Below are 26611 nucleotides of genomic sequence, written 5' to 3'. Positions count from 1 at the left end.
ATTTTCAAACATTTCAAGCCCATCAGATTGGCAAGAGTCCCATAACATCAAGTGGCAAGAATATGGGGCTACAGGGACTCTCACATATTGTTGGCGGGAGACATTAAATGAGTACAAGCACTTTACTGACCAATTTGTAATACCTAGGTTCCAAGTGAAAATGTGAATTATCTCACATTCCAAGAGTTCCACTTTTAGTGATATGTCCTAGAGAAGCCTTCACACATTTCACAAAAATGTTTATTTCAGTGCTATCTTGTGATAGTGAAACTTGCAAAAAAATCTAACAATATTTCAGTAAGGATAAGGCTGTATCTGTAATGTTTTATTTCCTTAAAAAGACAAAACCAAAACAAATCTGACACAAAACAAAATGTTAGCATTTGTTTAATCAAGTGGTGGGTGACCTGGTTATATATGATTTCTTATACTTATCTATCTGGAATACTACATAGTTAAAAATTATTTATATATTTTTAATGTTTTATTTATTTTTGAGACAGAGACAGAGCATGAGCAGGGGAGGGGCAGAGAGAGAGGGAGACACAGAATCCGAAGCAGGCTCCAGGCTCCGAGCTCTCAGCACAGAGCCCGACGTGGGGCTCGAACTCACAAACTGTGAGATCATGACCTGAGCCGAAGTCGGATGCTTAACCGACTGAGCCACCCAAGCGCCCCCATAGTTAAAAATTGTCAAATTAAGTGTGAAACATAAAGCATGTAACAAGCAAAAGCATTTACAGCAGGTAAAAAATTACTTTAAGTATCCATATCCAAATGACCTCAATTCATGAAAACATTAGCAATGATGCTGTTTATAAATAATTCTCTGCGTCCTACCACCTACTAAGTCAAAGCTTTTACTTTTTTAAAAAAAGATTTTATTTTTAAGTAATCTCCATTTCCAATGTGAGGCTGCAGCTCACAACCCTGACGTCAAGAGTCACATGCTCCACTGACAGAGCCAGCCAGGCTCCCCAAAGCTTTTATTGCCTGTGTCCTGGACAGTAACTTATACATTGCTTAACCCTGTCAGGCTGACTCAAAATCAGAATCAAAACTGGAAAGTGAAAACGCAACAGGATGGACTCCTTTCTGGATTTACTGTAATCTCAATAGCTATGAACTTTTGATGTCATTAACTTTATGTGCAACCACCACCCAACAGAAAAATAAATGCTCAAACATCCAGGACTCTTTGAGGAATATAAAGGGAGACCCATGTAATCTTGAAGCTTATCTTGCGTCTGTGCCCAAGACCACAACCTTTCCCTCTCCAGCTCTAGGGCATACTGTAGCAGATGCTTTCAAAAGCTAGTAATCAGAGCCAACATTTGCAAGGCGCCTACTGCTGAACACTGTTCTACGGACTTTACATTTACTATTTCATCCTCAGGAACACTCTTTGAGGTCAGTACTTATTCCCATTTTTCAGATAAGCAAATTGAGGCACACAGAAGGTTAACTAATTTGCCTAAAGTTAACTAGCTAGTATGCGGTGAAGCTACGATTCAAATTTACAGGCGGTTTGATTCCAGGGCATATAATCTTAATCAAGAACCTCTGCTGCCTAATAATGGACAATGAGAAAAAGTTTATCAGGAAAACTTAACTTGAAACTTACAAAGCATTTTTTAAACAAGAGTGAAAGAAAAAAGGATAGAACCAGGGTCTCCAAATCGTTTTTGTCTCTTTTATTTCTTGCTAATTTTTGTTTGTTTGTTTTTTGAGAGAGAGAGAGAGAGAGCAGGGTAAGGGCAGAGGAAGAGAGAGAATCTTAAGCAGGTTCCATGCCCAGCGTAGAGCCCTACGCAGGGCTCCATCTCACAACAGTGAGATCATGACCTGAGCTGAAATAACAGTCTGATGCTTAACCAACTGAGCCACCCAAGCGCCCCTCTTGCCAAACATTTAAAAAAACTATTATGATATTCTATTTCCTACTTTAGAAATTAATTCCATTTTGTGTTGCTCCTGCCTTTAAGATGAAGGTTTCTTTGTAATATAACAATCAGTGCACTCTTCCTTTTAACTTTTTTATTAAGTTTGTTGCATAAAAGATATACATTCTCATACTGACAATTCTTGCCATGAACAAAAGCAACAAAAATAAGGCAACAGCAAGATGTGCTTCACATATAAACAGTCATGTGGTAAGAATGAGAAATCTGGCCCTGTACAACAAAAAGATTAGAAAGCAAAATGTGAATAATCCCTGCATTCAGAATATACCCAAATGTGTGTGCAAAGACAGTGCACCCATAATACAGCTCACTTAAATTCTTGTTTATGATGCATAATTCCTTAATCATCCAATTGTGCAAGAAGAATGAACATGAAGAAACATGAAATCCAAATTGCATTTATTTTCACAATATCAATGCTACACACTCAAGATAGTAACTTCATTGAATCTAAAGGTTAAATGTTTCAAAAGTGAAAGGCAATCTTAATTGTTTTAACCCTATAAAAGGGTCTGCAAGAACAGGTGGCTTATTTTTCTGCTTGCAAGGAGACTAGGTCTCAGCCTGCACTTAAGTGGCATGAACAACAAAGGACAGCAGACAAATACCACTGAGAGTAATGCCCAGACATATCAAAATCCCGAGTTGAACCACGTTCTTTCTACTTCTATAGCAAGTCTATTAAACAACCAGCATGATGGAAGCTTCTGCCTCATGCAAAAGAATCACTAACTTAGCTATACATCTATCAGAAATTTCCAAACCCCATTTCCAAAACAAATTTAGTATACCTATTAAGTACTGTAGGTCACTTAGAAAAACAGAAATAAAACATACAACCAGTCTTTGCAATTAAAAGTTTTTCTTAACATATAAACAATGTTCAGATACAAATTCTGAACTAAATGTTTTTTCTAAATATGATTTATGTAATCAAGGCTTTCTCAAACAAAGACAGGTCTTAGATATATGATCTGTACAAACTTACAGTAGTGTATATTCCAAATAGAGATTTTCCTCCTATTATGATATGACAATGTAACTCTTTTCTGAGTGAAGACATATGTTAAGGCTTAAGGTGTAAACACTTTGGAAGGCAAACAACTTAGTAAAGAAATAACCAGTCATTTAAAAATGTGTATCATCTCATAATAGGCCCCTGAATTTTCAAATTTACATGTGAGAATACATTTACATCTTAAATTTCTAGGAAAGGCACAGGCTTTATATAAAAAAGCAGCAAAATTTCAAACCCACCAATTTATTGAAAAAACCATTACTTTTATTAGAAACAAATAATGCTTCTCAAGATGTTGGCAACAGGTCAAAGTATAGACATATGTTTCATACAGTGTATTTTTCCCTTTAATTATATTCCAGAAGGAGGTGGAATACCTCCTTGGCTGTGGGAAGCAGAAGTATTTGATGGACTGTGTAAACTGGTCTCCTTGTACACAAACCACGCATTTCCTCCCCAAAGTATCATATTCAGAAAGCCAAAGATCTAAGGAAGAGAAAAATAAACATGAAAATCTAGTATCTACTTAAAAATTTATACCCATCTTAGTTTTCCTTTGAATATTTAACATTCCTAGGCAGAACACCATGATTTCATTTACAATTTAAACTACAGATAAAGAATAAAAAAAACCGAAGATTTTCCATTTCAGTGCCAAATCTGAGTATATAATGACTTATTCCCAATGAAATGAAGCTAAAATCTCTAAATCTGTAACCTATGAAATCATGACTAAAAGAAACCTTACCTTGCCATGCTCATCATTACCAAAAAGATGGGATTAAGTTTAAGAAAAAGTATGTCTGACCCTCCTATCACTACTTTGTCATCAGACTTCAGCGCTTCCCGGTGAAGGTGAAGGTGACTGGGAGCAGGAATCCTTGCTTCTTTCCTCGGGAGCTTTCACTTTTCTCCACCTGAATGGTTGTAAACTGCCCCTGGGACTCTTATATTTGCCTCCTTTCTCCCCCACTGCTACTATCTCTCCTACTCCAACAGCTGCAGCCAGAGAGAAAGGCGTTCACACAAGAACTTTACTTCACATCCTATGGCGATCAGTATAATGGAAATGGTCTTCCTAGTTACAAATCTGACAAGATCAGAGACGAATAAACTGAGGCTAACCTTTTTTCGTTTTTTTTTTTTTTAAATAAATATAAGAATAGTGACTTCTGATGGAAGAGGGGGTAAAGAGCTTGAGAGTAATATTGTATTACTGAAGGCCAAATGCTTTATATTTTTTGCATATTTGCTTACAAAAACACTTTGGAAGTTGTTCATCTCAGATCATGGTCAATATAAATGCAAAAAAGGGACTTTTAAATCACAGTTGAAACACAAAAATTCAGCCCAAATGCTTTACAAGGCAGTGCTGACTTATCCACTGGAAAAATATTTTCTTGAAAAGATTGACTTCCTTAAACATAATATAATCAGCATACTGACAACGTATTTAGTAATACATTTATCTGTATTTTAGTAAGATGGCAGACTAAATATTATTTAAATTTATATACACCAATTTTTAAAGATCATTTAAGAAACCATGAAAGTAAGACTTTCATAGACCCAGTGCACGTGGGATTAGAGAACAGGCTCTAAAGTCAGATGTGGTCGACACCTTGGCTGGCCAACTTCCCAGTTGTGTCACTTGGGCAAATTAAGACATGAGCTACTTTTTCTCCCAGTTGTAAAAATGAAGATAATGATACTAGCTCCCACATTTCTCTTCGGATTATTGGATAACTTAAACAAGATGAATGTAACGCCCTTAGTACAATGTCTGACACATAGTCTTTATAAGTGTTAGTGCCCTTCAGGTAGAAGCCTTGCCTACTTGATTTTAATGAAAAAGACTCAAACATGATCTTGTTCAAACCTGTTTAGCAAGTAGTAGTTTTCTTAACACACTTTTCTTCACCGTAACAAAGGTAAAGACTGTCTGGTAACTAGGATCCTGATAGCTTAATAAAAATAAAAACAATATATCCAGAGATTTAGTAAAAACTATTGCTTTCTTATATTACTGGTAAAATTTTTCTAAGTCAAAGAAAATATCTTACAAATACTGCATACATACCACAGACACATTTAGGGATCCCATACTAGTCACAGAGCCGAAATAACACGTCACTTCACGGTTACAAGGCTGAAGTTCCTTGACAATACCGGGACCGGTAGCTATTTTAATATCTGTGAGAGCTTTAGCCCAGGCTGAAGTGCTCACCAACCACAGAAAAGTGGCAACAAGAGTAACAACGAAGTCCTAAAGCAAAAATAAGTATGAGTTAATAATGAAGAGCACAGTGAACATTGTACACCTGTTTACTATTACTAGTCCAGTGCCTGAGCTACTACAGTGAATAAGACTTAGTCATCTCCTTACAAGTCTGAGATTATTTTTAATTTTATTTTTTTTTTAATTGAGAGAGAGAGCATGTGTAAGCAGGGGAGATAGGCAGAGGGAGAGAGAGAATCCCAAGCAGCATGGAACCGGATGGGGGGCTTGATCCCACATCATCCCACATTCGGCTCATGCCTGAGCCGAAATCAGGGTTCGGACACTCAACCAACTGAGCCGCCCAGGTGCCCCAGGAGTCTTAAGATTTTGACAGGAGAAATCGGTTTCACGTAGCCCTCACCAGAACCTTAACTAAGCCGCTCACTCCCAGGATCATATCTCAGACCCTGTCAACCACCAAACCACTCTACCCCTCCCTAATTTCAGTTTCACTCACCCCACTTCCCAACATCACCTCTCTTTCCAGCTCACTCCCTCAGGCATCCCAACTGCAAAAATCCTTTGATACCACTGAGACCTATAATCTGATCTCACCACTTTTAACTGTCTCTCAGTTTTACTCATGTTCTCATTTCCCCCTTAACTTCTATTCTACGGTCCCTCATTACAACCCCTTGCACACACACTCAATTTCCTCGCCTTCCCCTGCTTTCTCATACTGTTTTGGCAAAACTCTAACTTCAGTTAAATCTAATTCTCCAAGACTGGAATGAAAATAAAAAACTTAAAAAAAAAAAAAATCTAGCTGTCCATGATTTGGATAACGAAATGGTGAAAAGCATGCATCCAGGATGATTTCTTTATTTTAAAATTTGTGATCCCCAAATTTTAAGGATACTCATTATATTAAGAACAACAACAACAAAAAATCTCTCAAGACATCTTCTCACTAGTGATTTTCTACTAACGTCTTTGCTACTTATTACATTTCTAATAGGACTGCATTTGTATAATATAAAGTTTAAGTCCTCCCTTGTTTGGTTTTCTTGTAAATTAACCACCAAAGTGGAATAATGTAAAATCTGTATCTTCAAATGTTGTGTATTCTTAGCACCTCCATGCACCTGAAGCTAAGAGTTCCTTCACATCTGCAGCAAAGGTCTCCACAAGCTCAGAAATGGGTTCTGGAGCCCACCACAGAGGTGTTTTGTTTTTCACGTCAACCTGGTTAGTTTTTAATTACTTTTCCCAACCAGCTTGTAGTCATTTATTTAGACTGCACACCAGTAACCACTCACAACATACAGAAACTACTATATATAGCCTGTCCACCAGGTCAGGATGGCAAGGAGTAAATGCCTTGTGATGAGAGAACCAAAAACAATGACTAATTTTACAAGGATGGAGGTATTTATTTGCATTTTGCATGTGAGCTTTCCAGTGCTTCTGGTCTTCTTTCGAAAAAAGGTAGATCAAAGAAAAAAGGACAGAAATACAGCTTAAATTTTTTGTACCGTGGGGGTGCTTTCCTTTTTGCTTCTGCACTTCTGGCTGCACTTTTGTTGCAGATAGACTTTCTTTTTCTTTTTCTTTTTTTTTCTTTTGAGAGAAAGAGGGAGGGAGAGGAAGAGGGAGAGAGAATCTTAAGCAGGCTCCATGCCAGTGCAGAACCTGATGTGGGGCTCAATTTTACCACCATGAGATCATGACCTGAGACAAAATCAAGAGTCAGAAGCTTAACTGACTGAGCCCCCCAGGTGCCTCCCAGATAGACATTTTCTAAACACTTAGAAACATTGTAGAAATACAATGCCTTTTGGAGAACTGATAAATAGTCTAAGGTTATCAGACCTTAAACAAGTTCTCTCTGGGCTGAAGTTCATAGCTTTACCCAATATATATCAAATCCTTTTGATTTCCAGGTTTCTTCCTTCCAAATTCCTAATTAAAAGACACATTGATTTTTTTCTTTTCTTTTTTAAATGTTTGTTTATTTTTGAGAGAGAGTGAATCACGCTGACAGCAGAGAGCCAGATGAGGGGTTTGAACTCATGAACCGTGAGATCAGGACCTGAGCTAAAGTCAGATGCTTAACCAACTGAGCCATCCAGATGCCCTAACACTGATTTTTTTTTTTTTTTTTTCTGATTATGCTCTTTAAATCTACTTTGCTGTTGGCATGACATTCTACATTTCAAAAGCAGGTAACTTTTCTGAAAATGATGCACAAAGTAACCTGGGGGGGTGGGTGGGAAATGTGGACCTCTGAAGATAATTTCTGTCCTTCTGAGGGCCCTGGCTTTAGGATGCAATCCATCTGAATGGTGCACCTGCAGTTCTATAGTGCACAACTGGTAACTGCCTATGGCAGCCTTGGTCCCAGCAATAAATCAGGATATGATTCATACCAGAGTTTTAGGATTTGGGATACTTATCTTTGGTTTCATTTTTTATTTCTGCTTCTCTGCATGTAGAACCCTTAAGCTCCTGCTATTTAACACCAAAAAAGTGCTACATTTACTTAAAAAGGGGAGTAAGTCACAACTGAAATGCACCTAGAAATACCTTAGCAGAGAATTGAGAATATCACCAAAAAAAGCATGCCCTCATTAGCAAGGAGTACTTAAAACACTTAATGTTGTATTTGGCTATATTTTAAACTTGGTTATCTCAAGAAAACTTTTCTCATTTATATGGTTAAAAGTAGAATTCAAAATTTAATTTAGAAGCTTGAATTTTTACAGACAAGAAGCATCCTTTATATATTACAGTAACAATAAACCACTTAAAATAGCTAGTTCTGGATTATCTCTCTATGACCACTAATTGATCACTGAGATGGAAAATTACTTCTGGCTTTCTGAATGATGCAACTAGATCACAGTTTTATAGTTTTTATTAGAAAAACCCTCTATAAAAAAGATTTAGATGCTGCTTTCAGAAAGTGTGATTTTTAAAAGCCCATAAAACAAAATATGAAAAATAAAAGGCTCATTGCTAGAGTTAAAAATTTGTTGGAATAATAATAAAATGGCAAGAAATGTCTTTAATATTTAAATTATGAAGAATTTTAGGGGCACCTGGGTGGCTCAGTTGGTTACGCGTTTGACTCAATCTCAGCTCAGGTCATGATCTCATGGTTCGTGACACTGAGCCTTGCTTCAGGCTCTGTGCTGACAGAGTGGAGCCTGCTTGGGATTCTCTCTCTCCTTCGCTCTCTGCCCCTCCCCCACTCGTGCTTGCTCTCACTCTCGTGCTCTCTCTCAAAATAAATAAACTTAAAAAAAAGAATTTTAACTAGGGTGCCTGGTGGCTTAGTCAGTTAAGCACATGGCTCTTGATTTCAGCTCAGGTCATGATCTCACACCTCATGAGACTGAGCCCCATATCAGGCTCCACACTGACAACGCTGAGCCTGCTTGAGATTCTCTCTCTTCCTCTCTCTTTCTGCCCCTCCCCTGCTCACCCTCACTCGCTCTCTCCCAAGATAAATAAACTTAAAAAAAAAAAAAAAGGAATTTTAACAAGATATAATACCTCTATGATCATCACAACTCCTTTAAAAAATTTTTTTTATTATGTTTATTTACTTTTGAGATGCAGAGAGAGACAGAACACAAGTGGAGGAGGGGCAGAGAGAGAGGGAGACACAGAATCAGAAGCAGACTCCAGGCTCTGAGCTGTCAGCACAGAGCCCAACGCGGGGCTCCTACTCACAAACTGCGAGATCATGACCTGAGCCAAAGCTGGATGCTTAACCGACTGAGCCACCCAGGCGTCCCTTTCATAATTCCTTTTTATGTCTCGAAAAAGATCATGAACTCAGCCGAAACCAAGAGTCGGACCCTTAACCAACTGAATCACCCAGGCACCCCGGGAAGTTACAGATTCTTAGTATGTAATTTCTATTGATTAGGCACTGCAAATTACAATACTTCATGTCTATCTTTTTGAAAGATATCCAAGAAAATATTTTACGAAAACATGAGGTTTAAGAATCTCTTCTCAAATATAAGAAACCAAATAGATAAGAATTTTAACAGACTGTTTCTTTCCTTACTTACCATTTGCATTCCTATGATCCAGGCAGCAAAAATTAAAAATAAATAACAAATAAAACCTGTTATCTTATTTAATAATTTCTTTACTCAAATAGTCTTTCCCTTAAAGTAACTTCACAAATAATTAGCAGATGACAGTGTTTTCTCAAGATATAAATGACCAGTATCACAAAAACACCTCTGTTCTCTGTTGAAGTAAATAACACTAACACTGACTTTGTAGTTATTCTTTTGTTGTGGATGCCTAGCTTAAAACCATGGCTTATCTCTGCATCTGTACCAATAATCCAAAGATTCTACTACCTAAATCTCAGAGACTATTTTTATTTCTAGCTCAGTAGACTCTGAAGCCAAAAAATGGTGTTAGGACTTCAAATCCAAATCCTTTGTTGCTATCTCCAAGATTCAAAATTAGCATGAACATCACTAATGCTGAATCCCCTATTCTTACAGAATTATCTGGGTCAGATTTTAAATGAAGGAATTTAGGAATACAGACAAGGAGTCAGCAAACTTTTCCTGAAATGGGCCAGAGAGTAGATATTTTTGGTCTCTCTTACAACTATGTAACTCTGCCACTGTGACATGAAAGCAGTTATAGACAGTATGTAAATGTTTGGGTATGGCTGTGTTACAAAAAAACTTTATTAAAAAAAAAAAAGAGTCAGATGTGGCTATGGGCCACAGTTTGCTGATTTCTGATATAGACTACTAAGTTCAATAAAACATTGTAGAGGGATAAAGGGGGTCTTTGAAAAGAGAGGAAAAAAATAAGAAGTAGGAACACAGTCATGAGACTACTGGTATGGTCAGCAATCCCTCAAATCAAAGGCATTAATTTTCTACTTAATTTCTCTACTACTTGCAACCTAATATGCTCTATATATTTGAGATCTTTCATGTTAAAGTCGAGTTAGAAATAAACAGACCTCTGTATTCCCCGGAGTACGGAGAAAGTGCTGCAAATACGCTCCAAGAGTTGGTTGGGTTCAATGTGACAACCAGAGAAAGCTGAATCTCATGTTCACACAAATCAAAGTATGCTGGACTGGGTTAAGCCGAGCACTTTCATTTCCAGTGTAAGAAAACCTCTATTTAACTCCAAATATGATGTATGCTTATCTCATACAGATGATTTTTGTATAAAAATAAAGTGATTACTTACAATCATGGGAAGTTTTCGACTATCCCGATATAGGTTCGTATAACCAACATAGAGCAGAAGGGCAGCTAAGCAGTACAGGAAGACAAAGACTGCAAATGTAACGTAGAATTGTGCAGAAGAAGAGTAATCTCCAATAAGGACATAATTTTTCCAATTTATATCACACACGTTTGCATTTGGAATTGCATCAAATGATGCTTCATTCAACCTATTAAAAAAAAGGCTCAAATAAATTTGTGAATTATTCAGATTCTCCCAACAAAGACAGAAATACATAGGCAGAATATTGAAATGACATTTCAAAAACACTCCCAAAATGTATCACAAAAATGTATTTTCCTTTGGAGAAGAAGAGAGGAAAATTCAAATATTTAAATTAAAAACTTCCTAAGAAACGTACCTAAATTACAAATTATGCCTGGTCATTGGTTTATGATAGACTGAATACAGACTGAATTAAACACTTCACACTCAGACACTATCTTCCTGCAATACAAATTTAGCAGATTAAGAGAGCTAATAGAAAACAGTTTGCAATTTGAGACATGATACACCACTACAGGAGGCAGAGTCTGTGTAACTGGCACCAGGAGAGCCAATTATGATTCACATTTTAACCCTAGATTAATTAGCTGCTAACTTTAGATTGCTTTTACATTTCCTTATCTATAAACTGCAAAAGCATTTATCACTAAAGATGCCGTAACAGTTCCTCATATAGCAGCTTTATAAGAGAAGAGTTGGGAGATGGAGAGACAATGATTGATGACCAGGCCCTTGCTATTTGACCTATTTTTAGTGTAAGGTTTTATTTAATCATCAAAACAACTTTACAAGGTGAGATTCCAACTCAATGGATAGAAATCTTGAGTCTTAGAAATGTCAAGTAAGTAGTAGATGGAAGATTTACACCATGGTTTAAACATAAGACGTATTCAATAAACACTTTCAACAGAAGGATTCACAACAAAATATTAATTTTACTTGGAGAGTAAGAAAATAAAGAAACATAGAAACTCCTCACTTTACATTGAGTACGTGTCTTAAAATTATATAAAGAATACTATTATTTAGTAATTGCAAATACATGAAAAATTCGGAATTTTCTTAAGTTGTGTTTGCTTCTCACACAAAGGTGATGGAGCAATCTACCGTGGGATGACAGAGTAAAATGTCAAGGGAAGGTCATATAAAAGTTTCTAAATGCTTACTCTCATTTTCTATACTTCATCACAGGCCAGGAAGACAGTTTGCAAACAGGCACTGGTCTATGTACCACAGCCTGCGTAGCAATGATCACCACTTACAAACGAAGCAGGCGTGCAATTTCTAATTTTGTACTCCCCAAGATCAATAAATTGCTGGAAACCTTAAAGAATCAACATGAAAGTAAAAAGAGCTGTTAACCATAAAAACAAACAAATATCTTACCTGAATGGATAGGCAAAAGCAGCTGTAATCGTTTTATTTTCATTACCTTTGTGACAAGTCAGTTGAATTTCTGTTTTGCCCTTAAAACCTCCACAGGTGGCAAAAGCAAAGATAGAAGCAATCTATACAAAGTGAGACCAAAAAAAGGGGAAGAAGCATTACTGTACCCAAAATGTGGGTCATCAAAACTTTAAATATGTTGATTATTAGAAACTGGCTCACTAGCATTCCAGAAAGTCTTCATTACAAATTAAATATAGACAGGGAAAAACATTTAAAAAATTTATTTGCAATTGTCAACAAGAAGTTAGTACACCAGCCCATATAATTCTTTTGCTCCTACTTCAGTGTACCTACTAAACATTAGTATGAAATTCAGAGGAAGTTGTATTTTAGAATCAAAATCAAAAGGGGTGAATTGGAGGCATTTTTATTTGGAACCTAATGGTAACTGTAAAGCCAAGAGACTGGTAAGCGACGAGGAGATGCTATTTCATCAGCTTGTACGACTTCAATTTTGAGTATTTCCAGGTCTCAAAAAGTTCTTGGAAATTTGTTTTCCTGATCATGCATATACTTACAAGAAGGTAATGATGCTCTGTCCAATGCTATACATAACAGGAAAAAACTGGAAGCATCCTAAATGCTGATATGGAATCAAATAAACTGTAATTCATTCACAAGACAGAACATTATGCAGTCATTAAAATGTTGGGGAATATTCAATGATACTGAAAAATAATCACTACATATAAAGTAGGTTTATGGGGTGCCTCGTTGACTCAGTTGGTAAAGTGTGTGACTCTTGATCTTGGGGTAGTGAATCTGAGCCCAAAAAGTTTGTTTGCACATGCATTGTGCATGTGTCTACACCTATGCATATTATACAAACTACAAAAACATACATCAAAATTTTAACAGTGGTTACTTCTTTAAAAAAAATTTTTTTTCTTAAACATTTATTCATTTTTGAGAGACAGAGAGAGACAGAGTGCGAGTGGGGTGGGGGCAGAGAGAGAGGGAGACACAGAATCAGAAGTAGGCTTCAGGCTCTGAGCTGTCAGCACAGAGCCCGACACGGGGCTCGAACTCACGAACTGTGAGATCATAACCTGAGCCGAAGTCAGATGTTTAACCAACTGAACCACCCAGGTGCCCCTACAGTGGTCACTTCTGAAGAGAAGATAAAAATAACTCCTTTTTCTGTTTGAAGCTTCTAAATTTTCTACGAAACAAATAACCCATATATGGTATAGTGGCCAAAAGTTCAATCCGTCAGCAAATTCTGATGGCTCTATTTAAAAAACGTATTTGGAATGTGATCACAGCATCCTGATCTAAACCACCGTTACTACCTCTTGCCTGAATTATACTCTAGCAGCCTTCTAAATAATCCTCCTGCTTCTGTCCTTGTCTCTCCTTCAGTCTACTGGCAATATATCAACCAGGGTGATCTTTTAAAAATACAAGGCAGAAAACTTTATCCTTTGTTCAAAACTGTCCAGTGGCTTCTGAGTTCTCTCTGAATAAAAACCAAAGTTCATTTGGGGCACCTGGGTGGCGCAGTCGGTTAAGCGTCCGACTTCAGCCAGGTCACGATCTCGCGCTCCGTGAGTTCGAGCCCTGCGTCAGGCTCTGGGCTGATGGCTCGGAGCCTGGAGCCTGTTTCCGATTCTGTGTCTCCCTCTCTCTCTGCCCCTCCCCTGTTCATGCTCTGTCTCTCTCTGTCCCAAAAATAAATAAACGTTGAAAAAAAAAATTAAAAAAAAAAAAAACAAAAACCAAAGTTCATTTAATGGTCTACAAGATCCTTTCCTCCCTTAATAATTCTGATCACATGTGGCTACTTTTCCCCTTGCCAAATCTCTCTACACAAAATGGTCTCCGTGCTATTCCTTAACGATAAGGGGTAAACTCCTCCTACAGAGCCTTTGCACTGGCTATTCTCTCTGCCTGGAATATATGGTTCACTTCCTACTGACAGCTCCCGATTCTGCTATGACTTCATGAGAGACGTCTTTCCTAACCACACTATACCAAGCGAGAATGCCCCAACCCACGCTACTTATTCCCTTTATTCACGCTGCTCTATTTTTCTGCCATTGTAATTACCATTGCCTGATAGTACTTAAGTACTTGTCCATTTTTCACTAGAATATAAACTCAAAGAGGGCAGAGACCTTGTTTTACTCAAGGTGACACTCATCTAGCAAATAGCTAAAATTCAGGGCAGAAGCCTACACTGTTAAACACTGATATAATGCCTCTCACGGATTCATACAGGGCCTACAACCAGGTCATAACCAGGATCATAACTATCAAGAGATTTCTTCTTTTCTATAAAAAAGATACATGAAAAGAAATCTGGTTACGGATAGGAAAAGTCTGAGGTAATGTCCAACAGAGAGTTTGGAGTCTTCAGTTAAGAGTTCACAGGTTAAGACAGAAAAATGGATACTCTCTACCCATAAATGTACATGAATACAGACTGAAAGCAGAAGACCAGAAAACTGGGCATATAACCATTTAGGATTATAAAAAAGAAACAGGATATACAAATTTAACCAATGGAACAATAAAGAGGCCAGAAAGAGACTTGTGTGTAACTAGATAAATTACATCTAACAAAGCTGGCGCTGCAGATCACCAAGGAAAGGAGTGTGGTGGTTTTAAAGATATGTCCACAAACTCTGATACTCCTCCCTCAAGAGGTAAAGATTAATTTTCTTCCCTTTAAATGTGGACTGGACATAGTAACTTGCTTCTAGTAAACTGAATATGGTAGAAGGAATGGGATGTCAAATAATGGAATGGGAAGTAATAAAGAGTCTACAATTTGTCTTCCGTTCTCACTCTCTTGAATCATTGGTTCTGGGGGAAGCCAGCAGCCATGCTGGAAGGATTCTTAGGCAACTTAGAGACTCTTGTGATGAGGAACCAAGGACTATCAGCAACCAGGTAAGCGACGCTGGAAGTGTATCACCTGAGGCTTGCCGACAGCCACGTGAGTGGGCTGGACACTTGAGAGAACTCAACCCTAGCCAACAGCTTGACTGCAACCTGGGAGACCCTAAGCTGGAATCCCCCAGACTAAGCCACTCTCAGGTTCCTGACCCACAGAAATTATGAGATAATAAATGTCTGCGGTTTTAAGTGCTACAGTGGGTAAAAACAGACAACTAATATAAAGGAGGACTTCAATAAATGGTCCGGATGGGCTAAAGACAAATGTAAAATGTAAAATTCCCCTTAAAAATTTTAAAGATAATATAAAAGAACATCTGTGACCAGAGAGAAAAAAAAGTTCTTAAGATTAAAAACCACACACTAACCATTAACGATTGTTAAATTCAACTACAGAAAAAGAAAGTTTTGAAATCAAAAGTCAGCTCCGAATGTAAAACAAGCTACAAACCAGGTGAAAGTATTTGCAATAATGTCACAAAGGATTAGGATCAACCAGTATACAGATCTAAGAGAAATTCTTACCCATGTGTACTATAGGGCATGCACGAGAATGTTCACGGTGACACTGCTTACATATCAAAATACACATAAAGAGTGGAAGCAACAGGAAAATGGATGAAATATAATATCAACAGTTATAATGGAATGTTTAATAGCAATAAAAATATATGAACTATAGCTGTCCATGTCAATATGGATGAATCCTAGAAACCTAACGCTGAATGGGGGGAAAAGTTGCCTAAGATTTCACACAGTATGATGCCATTCTTTTAAAAGCTTTCGTTACTTGTCTACACCACTCCTGCCACTATTTTTGTTCAGGCCCTCACTGTTTTTCACAGGGACTAACCCAACAGACACTTCCTCTCATTTCTATCTCTTCCGTAGCATGGGCTCGTGTGGCTCTCGAGCACTTTAAAAATGGCTTGTCTGGGGGCGGCTCAGCCAGTGAAGCGTCTGACTCTGATTTTGGCTCAGGTCATGATCTCACAGTTCCTGAGTTTGAGCCCTGCATCAGGCTCTGCGCTGACAGTGTGGAGCCTCCTTGGGATTCTCTCTCCCTCCCTCTTCCTGTGCCCCTCCCCAGCTTGCGCTCTCTCACCCAAAACAATAAACTGAAAATAAATAAACAAGCAAATAAACAAATGAAAAATAAAAATGGCTTTCCCAAATAAGATAGCTATAAGTGTAAATTAGACAATGAATTACAAAGATTTAGCATAAAAAGGTAAAATAGTTCATCGTTGTTTATATTGATTACTTACTGAAAATAGTTGGCTTTATAAATAAAATATATTTTTAAAATTAATTTCAGCTGTTTCTTTTCACTATTTTAGTGTGGCTAGTGGAACACTTAAAATTATTATGTGGCTTGCATTTGTAGTTTGCATCGTGCTTCTACTGGACAGGTGCTTTAGAGCGATGTCACACTGATCTGAAATAAAGATCTGGTCACGTTACTCCCCTGTTTAAAGGCATTTTCTTAATGGCTTTCCAGAACTAAATTTAAGAAAAGAAAAACTCTTAATTTGGCCTAAGAGGCATGGCTGAGACAGCCTCGACCTCATCTTTCTAGGTTTATATGCTCTATTTCCCTGCCAGGTACTGTTAAGACTCTGTTACACTGTACTACTATCACCCCTGAAACCCGTCATGTATTTATTTCACCTGTCAGGAATTGTCTCACCCCTAAATCTGTTCTCTGACAAGCTCACCTTTAAAGCCCTACCCAATTTCTTATGGTAGAACTATTCAGTCTCCTGGGCCACCATAGACTTCATTAGCTCTACTATAGGCACTTTTCTTGTGTCTTGCCTTATTTAAAAACCCAAAACAAAAATAGTAAGAACTAGTTTCTCATTAAATACAAAAGTTAGTAAATAAATGGCATACTGTACTAAAGCTGACCGCTCTTAACCCTATTGCCTTTTCCTGTCCCTTGGCTGTCACGTCTGTGCATTTGGTCTTACTCAGGATTTTCAGTGCCCACCCAGCAGAAGGTCTGGCGCATAGCACATGCTCATTAAATAACTGCTTAAAGGAAAAAATAGATTTCCAATAATCTACAAATAAAACATTTCAAGTCTTACATAACCATCATTTCAAAGCTGTATTTTTGTTATAAGGATAAATAAATGTCATGTTTGCAATTCTGGTCTTTATCTTACAGGAAAAAAAGGACAAGATACACCCTTTACTAGATAAAGTACAAAACAACCTGAAGATAAATTATAGGACAATCTCACTTCTCTCTATATTCTACTGCTGTTCTGATTTAGATTCAAAATTATATACTGGCAGCCCATGACAAAACCTGGCCTGCAGATACTATCTGCAGAATTCATAAAAAAAGGTGAATTTGTTGTATTTTAATACCAGCATACGGCACATAAAAATTTGGATTTCCTGCTTTGCCTTACTGTGGGGAAACTGAAAATATGGCAGCATCAGACCCATATCCCACAAAGCAACAACCACGTGGAACTGAGTGACAGATGACACATTAAGAACCTGTGTTTTTTCCAGGCTGCTGCCACTCTCTACTGTTCCAACAATCCTCAGGATGCATGTCAGTTACCAGGAATCAATGAGATTATATACTATTGTTTTTCCTCCAGACAGCTTGTCCTACTTGCTCACTCTGGAAGGGTGGTTCCCATGTGCACTTCAGTCTGCACCCCTAGTCTAAATGAGGGGTACTGGAATGCTGATTTCTACTTCCTTACCACTTATAAAACTCATTTTCCCATTCCACTCTATCCCATGAAGGACGGCTAAAACTGCTGACATGAAAACCTATCTGTAGAGAAACTAGTGAGAATCTAGGGACAGGATGACAGCAAGCTTCTCTTCAGGTCAAAAGGCTCCACATTCATTATGACTGCCTCAAGCTGCCAAAGACACAACACCACTTAGTTCTCTGCCCATCAGACTGGTACTAGACACATGGCAGATCCTTCACTGAGGTTTGTAACTTTGGAGTGAACTTTCAGCCTGTTCTCTAGAACAGAACTCTCCAAAACAGACTGCAGTGGTCGATTAATCGGTATACCAGAAGAAAATATTTGAACTTCTACTTATATTTACTTTTAGACTTAAACACAGAATTACAATTTTATTGAAATTAATATAACCCTGAAACCCATGCTGGATCTGTAGGTCCGAGTCGCATGCCAGTACAGTATGTTAGGTATCCTGAAGGTGAGAGGAGTCCCACCATGCGAGGGCAGTGATGCCTTCACCTATTCTTTCCCTTCTAGTGTTCATGTAGCACAAGGTGAAGATGCCTGGCTAAGTGGATTTATGGAATCAATTATCGAATTTTAACCAAACCAACCTTCACAAAAATAGACCAGTAGTAGCTTAAAAACAACTTCATATAAATTACAGACTAATAACACAAAAATTCATGCCCAAAAGAGAAAATAGAAGCATTAACCCCTTGTATGAGCTATATTCATCAGCTACATTCCAAGGTAAAAACAGATTCTACTTAATCAGATCACAAGAAGATCACTACACACACACACACACACACACACACACACACACACACACACACACATTCAAAACAAGGATTTAAAAATATGAATGACATAATATGCCTTCAGATACTGACAAAGTAAAATATGCGTCTAAGTTATAGATGCACACTCGGACTTCATGCACAAAATTTTACAGATAGGAATTCATGACAAAAAAAAAGTTTGGAGACCCCTGGTATTTTCAAGGAGTTATTTATAGCCTGTAAGCAGAGTGCCAGCCCTAGACTTATTTCTAGACCTTGCTCAGCTCACTGAGGCTTCTATTGGGAACACTGGTACTCATCTATGTATGGGTGTTTTTTACAAATTTCTAGTTGCAGGGTCCTGACTGCTACTTGGTTTCATCATTAATCTGATGTCATCTACTTAAACTTCTTTCTGTCCAAAGTTCAGTCTAAGAAAATGCTATAACTGAAATTTTCAGAAATAGACCTAAAAAAAAAGAAATAGACCTAAAAGTATATTGTATACGAGTATCATGTATATCATGTTTGCCTTTACAGTCAGTACGATTAGATGCCTAGCACCAAAGTATTGATTTTTATGAGTTAAAGTCTTGATGCATTTACTAAAAACATTCCTTTTTAAAAAGTTTTGTTACTGATGCTGCCATTTCAGTTTATTCCCACTGTACACTGAGCAGTGAAGCCAGTTACACTCTTCTAAGATGTCCCTCTGCTTGTAAAGTACAATCATAGAAAGTTCTAAACAGCCTGCTAGTACAGTTCTATAACCCTTAAGAATCTGGATCATGAGAAGTATACTGGAGTTCCTGGTGAAATAAACAGAAGTCTTTTGCTAACTCCTAACTATTATATGTTGAAAATATCTTTCATTGCCATGAGTTTACAGAACAAAAACAACAACAAAAAGCCAGTTTTACTTAAGAATGTCTTTGATGAAACAGCAAAAATTGTGATTTTGATTAAATCCCCACCAACCCTGGAGTCTTCTTAATATTCTGTTTGATGAAATAGGATGTGCAAACACTTTAACTACACATTATGGTTGTCTCCAGGGAAAGCATTTAAATAACTGAGTTATATGTTGAACTCAGTTGGGTTTTTTTCATGAAATACCATTTTTACCTGAAAGACAAAAAAAGTCATTCAGACATTGCTACCTGGCAGTTATTTTTCTCAAAAATGAATGAAGTGAGCCTTTTACTTCAAGGAAAACTGGTAGTATTTGTTGCCATAGGTGTAATTCAAGCTTTTAAGTGACTTATTACTGTGTTTTAAAATAAATAAACGTTCCCTTAAAAGCCTCTGCTTGAATTTGTGATGTGGCAAATATCAATAGACACAAAACCTATTTTTGTTTTTGTGTCACACATTCAAAACGTGTGTGTTTTGTGTCACACATGTAAGTCTATGTAAGTCTATGAACAAGCTTTAAGTGCAGAGTCTCCTGCTGGGCATAAAATGTTATTTGAAATCCTTTTTCCCTTTCTATAATAGGGTGAGGGGAGTGAACACAAATGGCAAGGCTAGGAGAAAGGGAAGTTTCCTGAAAGGTAGTCTCTTACCAACAGATAGCCTAAAAATGTAAAAATTAAGCAAATGGATGAGGCAGCAGTCTATATATGCCCCGTCTCCCACACTGTGCAATACAAGTAATTTGTATTTTCTAGGGTGCTTCTCTGTGCTATTTTTGAACCATTAAGTTAGGATAAAACATGGCCACTGTTTGCGAAAATTTTATAATTTACTTAGGATGGCTAAATTTTAAGTATTTTACATAAACTATTGTGTGTATTTGAAAGTTTGTTGTTCAAACAAATTGATATATGTAACTTAAAGAATTACAGATTTTCGTATTTACTGCTTTTTACACTAATTTTCTTGGATCACAATTTGTCCCAAAGTAATGTTTTTAAGTGTCTTTTGAGTTTGCTCGTTAATTGTATGTATAAAATCAGAAAAAAACATTCAAACTTGATAAAAGAATCAAGAACATTTTACTTTCAACTCCTAACATCTTATTATAAACATACATCTAACAAACAAGAAAAAAATTCACTTCAGATAACTTAGGCTTTTGTGTTTAAGCCGGAAATTTTTGGTAATCCATTTATTAATTTATTGAAAGACCAGTTAGAAACACAAAGGTAAGTTAGCAAAATGACTAAGAACAGACTGTCACAGGTGATCAGAAGATTAAATGAGAAAATACAGGTAAAACCCTGGCACATACAGGTATACTCAATAAATATCTGTTAACATCTAGAATATATTTGACCACCACAGACAAAAATATTGAGAGATGGTTAATAATTCTAAAATTGAACTTAGTATATAATTCCTTATATACTCCCCAAATAGTATCTCTTCCACAATTTTGTGTGTGTGAATTAGGAAAGCACATTACTTAGATTCATTAAGAGCTAAATATTTGTTCAGCGTTCACCTGTGCAAGTTAGCAGCAACAAAGTCCAACACACAGTGTTTAATATTTTTAAATTTTAATAAAATCATTTCAATGAAAAACTTTTGTCTAAGTATTAGGGATATTTGACTTTAAAGTAAGAACCAAATTAAAATTTACCAGAGAAATATTAAATACTTTAAAAAGCTGCTTTGATAAAATTAATCTTTGACTTCTGTGTTCTACTTCTACACATGGGGCATTTATTCTTACTTAAATTTTATATTGTCACTTTGATAGGCTTCTAAAGGCAGGAAAACAGCAGACAAGTGAAAAGCATATGATACATCATTTCTAAAGTTTAAAATATGGGTGGCTTAGTTGGTTAAGCATCCGACTTCGGCTCAGGTCACGATCTCACAGTTTGTTCGTTCCAGCCCCCAAGTCCGGCACTGTGCTGACAGCTAGGAGCCTGGAGTGTGCTTCCCATTCTGTGTTTCCCTCTCTCTGCCCCTCCCCCACTCATGCTGTCTCTCTCTCTCTCTCTCAAAAATAAATAAACATTAAAAAAAATTAAAATATGTGATAGAGAATTTAGTGATCTTGAAGGACCAGGAGATATATATGTCTGTCATATGGGCTCAGTTCTCTCCACTGTCTGGGTCTACCGTCTTCCTAGAAACACAGCATCTCAGTCCTGAGAAACCTTCTAAGAACTGTTCAAGTACATTATAATTGTTCACATATTTATTAATTCAATTGTTCCAATAGCCATATGACGTACTGCTATTCCCAGAGAAGTGCAACAAAAATTCAACTTTTACCGAGTACATATCACATGAAGAGAACTACAATGACATTGCTGGTCACTGTTACTAGGTGCCAAAGGTAGATTAGAAAAAAAAGGAGGGAAGAGAAGGAATATAACACGGTGGCTGCAGTTTAGAAACAAAGTGCAAATGCTTCTGCTCTGGTGATTTTATTTTTATTCTGTCAGTAAATATTTACTGGGCATCTAACCCCTTGAAAGTTACATTTCATCAGGTTATATCTTAGTCTAACATCTTCCAGAACCTTGCTAGAGATAAGCTAATTTAGGGAATTATTCTTTTAGTCTTATGGATGGAAAGCAACTTTAAACTTTTCAAACTTTAAACTTTAGATTTGTTTATAATCATTATTTATTGACTGCTTTTAGAGGTAACCAGCCACACCTCAATCAATGCTTTAGGAAACTTGAACAATTCATTCAAAACAAATTTAAAAATTCCTACTATGGGCCCTTCTCTAGAACTTTATCATTCATTCCCTCTCTGCCTGTGTTTTTTAAGCTCCAACAATTCTATTCACAAGTCTCTTCTCTCAAGCCCACAAACACATTCAGTCCTTGCCATCTTCAGAATGGGTTACCACCAAATCTCTTCACCTTCAAGGTCAAATAGTGGTTCACTTTCACTGTCTTCACTTTCTTACCATATATCCATTTGACCTAGGACCATCTGGTTTCTGAATTTACTGACACCGCTCTTATAAAGCCACCAACAGCCTCCTGCTTACCAAAACCAAGGTATGCATTTTAGTCCATATTTCACTTAACCTCTTTCTTGCACCTCTTGATATTGTTAGAATAGTAGTCTTTTCTTGAGATTCTAACAGTGAGGCCAAGATGTTATTTTTCTCCATGTTCTTAATCATTTCTTCTCTTCCTTGCTGGCAGATATCTGCTGAATCTCCAGCCCATTCTTACCTTTCAAACTCTATATCCATATAGCTAACTGCCTAAAAGATACTCCCTTTATATAATCTAGAAACCACAAACTCAATATACCTAAAAGTATACTGCGCTCCAACCAAAAATTTGCTCCTTCTCCTTAGTGATCTTAGACAGAGTACCGTTACCAACCGTGTCAGAAATTTGGCAGTTATCTTCGAGTCCTCCCTCTTCTTCACCCTCCCTCCAAATACATTTTAATGTCTCCCTTCCTTCCATTATTACCTTTCTAATCCACTTTCTACATTACAAATGAGAATTTCTAAAGAGCGAATCTAATTATTCACTTGTTTAAAACCCTTCAATTGAGTCCCCATTCCAAATGGCAGAAATTCTGGGCTTAAATGGAAGCTATCCAATAAACATCTCCAAATTCTGTACCCCACAAATATCCATTTTCCTAAAGAAAGGACCCAGATCATCAAAGGGTTAACCTTATAAGATTGGCCTATAGGATTGGCCCATAGGATACACTCCTAACTCTGCAAGCCCTATAAACCTTTCAGAATCATCTAAAACCACACCCTCTTCAGTACCATTTCAGCCAACCCCAACTACTTTAAGTTCTCAAACAGGGCTATGCTGCTTCAACTTTTCACACCACTGAACGTATCTCCCCTTGCTTGGAAAGCCACTCCCCACATCCTCACCAAGTGAACAAGTACCCATCCTTCAAGTGTTCTTTCATCTATGACATCCCCCCTAGTTCCTCCAAGCAACTGATTTCTTTCTTTCACGTACTACACTCTGCCTATACTTTTATTAAAGTATTTACCAGGTTATCTTGTGTAATATGTTGTTCAAACTAAAAGTAGTTATTTCCTTAAAAAGCTTAAACAGGATATTTTTCAAAATATATCAGACCTATGAGCACTAATACACTTATCACTAATGCTTTAAAATATTAAGGAAAAAAGTTATGTCTGTTTGGTTTAAAAAAAGACTGACAAATAATGCAAGCACAAATACAAACAAGTGCCCCATTTATCGAGTGAAAACTTTAATTATAAATTTATAACCGTCAATGAGATAAGACTTTTTCTTAACCTTTATATTTGATTAGCCCAATTAAACATGATTTTCCTCCTGCAATTTCAAATTTTTATATACTCAAATGTTTTTCTTTCTTTTTAAATCTGGACCTAGGTTTACAGAACCCTAAATGTATGTGTGTATTTATGTCTTTAAAGTAGCCATTTGTGTGAAATCAGCACCATTTCACTCTTCAGAGGACAAGTAAAACTTTGGAGGAAAAGTAGGAAACTTTTTGAAAATCAGCTTGAGTACCCATTACATATTTTGAGTTTCTGTGTTACTCTAAAACACATCCTCAGTAAGTTATTCAACATAGGAATCTGGAAGTTCTTACTCTTCACCAGTGTATCACTAAAATATAAGGTTAAAGAATTACGGATGTAAAACGTTGCTGGCTATAAAAACAACTTGGCTGCAGTGGCTAGATGCCAGCTGCCTATTAATCCAGGCTGAAAATCAGCACTGAAACATGTACTACGCCACGAAATCAGAATCAAATGTGCAGAGCCTGATGTATTCGCTAACTCCTCCAAGTGACCAGTGCCGAGGTCGAATTAATAAATCTCCTTTGATGTTAATGACTGACAATGTTCCCAGGAAAGAACTAAGAGGTGACCGCCGGATGTCACTTGGAAGTACCTAAAACAAACTTGAGAGCGATTCCTAGCCTGTGTTTGAGTGGTACGGACTGACTGGACCCGTTTTGTAGAAGACCTTCTCCCCCACCTCCGTCTGCTGCCCTGATCCACAGTTTATTTTTATCCATTTTTAACTTGGAGCCATCTCAAAAGCAAACTAAGAACCGATTGCTCGTCCAATCACTTCGAGAAGGCACAACCAGCTTTCGACGGAGCGCGGCCTGCAGTCAGCACTGGGCAGAAATGCACGGGCAGGCCCTTTCCACCGGACACGCAGAAGGCAGCGCCGGCCGGGGCGCGACTCCGACCCACCAGGTTTCGGTTAGACCGCAACAGGAAGTTTTCTTTTCACTCGCGGGAAGCAGCGCAACTAGAAAAATTTGAACTCCGACTCCCTCGGGAGCACCCAAGGGTGAGCTTCGGTGTGAGAGGGCGGCTTCGCCCGGGACCCAGGCTGCCGAGGGACTCGTGACTCGACGCGGACTGCGGCGTCCCCGCCCCGCGCAGGCCCAGCTCGCGGTCCCCGTCCCCTCCCCGCTGCCCCGTCCCGTCTCCCCAGGGGGCGGCGGGCGGCCTCGGGGCCCGCGCAGACCCGGCCGCCCCGGCTCTCGCTCCCGCTCCCGGGGCCCCTCGCCTCCCAGCCGAGGGCGCTGGCCTGGCCAGAGCGGGCGCGGGCACGGTCACAGCGGCGCGGTTCCAGGCCTCGCCGGAGCGGGCTGCACTCACCCACTCGAGGACCTTGATGAAGCCGAGCGGCTCCTTGAGCGGGTTGAGGTTGAGCTGGAAGGAGGACATCCTCTGAGGGAAGGAGGGAGAGAGAGTCAGGACCGCGGGTCGGAGGAGGAGGGGGACCGACAAGACCGAGGAGCCGGGCGGCGAGGAAGAGCGGGCGGGGCGGGCTCTGGGAGGCGGGCCCGGGAGGCCACGGGGCGGGGCGGCGGCGGTTGAGCCGCTGGCGGAGGCGCTGAGGCGGAGACGGAAGAGAGGCGGCCGCGGGAGGCGAGGGGTGGGCTGGGGCTGGGTAGGGGAGGTGCCTCCCCGGGCCCCACCTGGCCGAGCCGGCTGATCCGCTGGCGAACCAAGTAGATGTTGGACGCCATGCTGCGTACGCCGCGCCCCCTTCTCTGATGATCAGCCCCCGGCGCTCCGTCTCCTCCCGCGCATGTGCGCGCCTCCGTGCCGCACCCCCCCCCCCCCCCCTCCGCACCTGCGCAGCATGGTTCGCTGCCGTGAGCCGAGCCTTGGCGCGGAGCTCTCAAACTCCCACCCTCTTCGGCCGCAGCCTTCTTCCAGCGGCTTCTGTTCACAGTTCCCGATTTATAGATGGATTTTCAGTTCCCAGTTTATAGATGAATTTATAAAATTTTGACACAGACGTAAGAAACGTTTCAAGGCTATTAGGGGACTTCTGTTAAAATGGTGGAAAGTTGTTGCAGAACAACTCAGGAGCGGGATTCATCAAACATTCTTACGGAAATGGAGTTTATTGTGAAAATTATCATTGGAGTCAGGTTTGAAGGTTGTAGGAGAAAGGTTTTACCGAATTCAAAAAGACGTGGCCGGAAGGGCTCCTCCTGGCTCACCTGCCCACCTCCTACCTTGTAAGACAAGTCTTCCACTTGGGGTGCGCTAGGTGTCCTACGGAAGGCTAAGCCCTGCTCCCGCTTCAAGATCCTGCTTAAGAGACGCTTTGAGCTCGGCACCCAGCTTTTGAAGCCCCTGAGTAGTGATATGCTTGGCGGCTTCCCCAATATCTTGCAGTTCTTGGAGAGCTGGAATGGTGGCCTGTGCTATATGTGGTAAGATGGTTAACACAGTAAATAAGAAAGCAATTTAGCACAATAGGGTCCCGGTACCAACTTCCAAGTACTTACCTATGAATTAGGTTCCTTGCCATTGAAGTTATTCTGGGAGGGTTTGACAACTGTTATTGAACATCTTTCTAAGTGCACCTGAGACCACTATAAATGGTAGTCCAGGTCTTCCTGCTGCTTTTGTTGTTGTTTTTCTTTTCTTTTCGTTTTTACATTAAAAAAATGTTTATTTTCGAGAGACAGAGCGTGAGCGGGGGAGGGGCAGAGAGAGGGAAACACAGAATCAGAAGCAGGCTCCAGGCTCTGAGCTGTCTTGAACCCACAAACCTTGAGATCATGACCTGAGCTGAAATCAGCGGACTGAGCCACCCAGTCGCCCTTGTTGTTTTTCTTTTCTACTGTTTCTGCACCTTTTCTCCTGGCACTCAGTTATTGTAGCTCCAAGGTAGTAATCTCGTTACTGGCTTTCTTGATGCTCTACTCTGTATTCTCTTTAGTCCATATTTCTAATTTTTTATTCGTGTTTTGTTGAGGCACTTAGGAGTGGGTTGTGGATAGTAAGTAGTGGGTGGGCACCCTGGGGATGGGTTGTG

At 38.9% G+C, this 26611-nt stretch overlaps 1 protein-coding gene and 1 long non-coding RNA gene across 4 annotated transcripts; both read right to left on the bottom strand.

The window, feature by feature from the left end:
• Positions 1-2025: 2025 nt before the first annotated feature.
• Positions 2026-25363, bottom strand: SYPL1 (synaptophysin like 1). Of its 3 annotated transcripts, XM_045494471.1 has the most exons (6): positions 25254-25359; positions 24931-25002; positions 11882-12003; positions 10451-10658; positions 5063-5248; positions 2026-3468 (listed from the first exon to the last, which is right to left on the bottom strand). In XM_045494471.1, exons 1-6 carry the CDS (start codon positions 25302-25304, stop codon positions 3334-3336), a joined length of 774 nt encoding a protein of 257 aa, XP_045350427.1. In that variant the 5' UTR covers positions 25305-25359; the 3' UTR covers positions 2026-3333. The 3 variants fall into 3 exon arrangements, with proteins under 3 accessions (XP_045350427.1, XP_045350428.1, XP_045350429.1); XM_045494472.1 differs by lacking the exons at positions 10451-10658; positions 11882-12003 and having other exon boundaries at positions 25254-25363; XM_045494473.1 differs by lacking the exons at positions 10451-10658; positions 11882-12003; positions 24931-25002; positions 25254-25359 and adding an exon at positions 9289-9312.
• A 309-nt stretch (positions 25364-25672) lies between these two features.
• On the bottom strand, positions 25673-26268 carry LOC123606318. Its single transcript, XR_006716228.1, has 2 exons — positions 26079-26268; positions 25673-25994 (listed from the first exon to the last, which is right to left on the bottom strand). It is a non-coding gene; the product is annotated as an uncharacterized LOC123606318 (long non-coding RNA).
• Between the last annotated feature and the right edge of the window lie 343 nt (positions 26269-26611).

The sequence above is a fragment of the Leopardus geoffroyi genome, chromosome A2 (assembly GCF_018350155.1).
Source record: "Leopardus geoffroyi isolate Oge1 chromosome A2, O.geoffroyi_Oge1_pat1.0, whole genome shotgun sequence".
Classification (NCBI taxonomy): domain Eukaryota; kingdom Metazoa; phylum Chordata; class Mammalia; order Carnivora; family Felidae; genus Leopardus; species Leopardus geoffroyi.
Note: the sequence above shows the minus strand (reverse complement) of the source record. Positions and strands in the feature narration are given on the sequence as shown.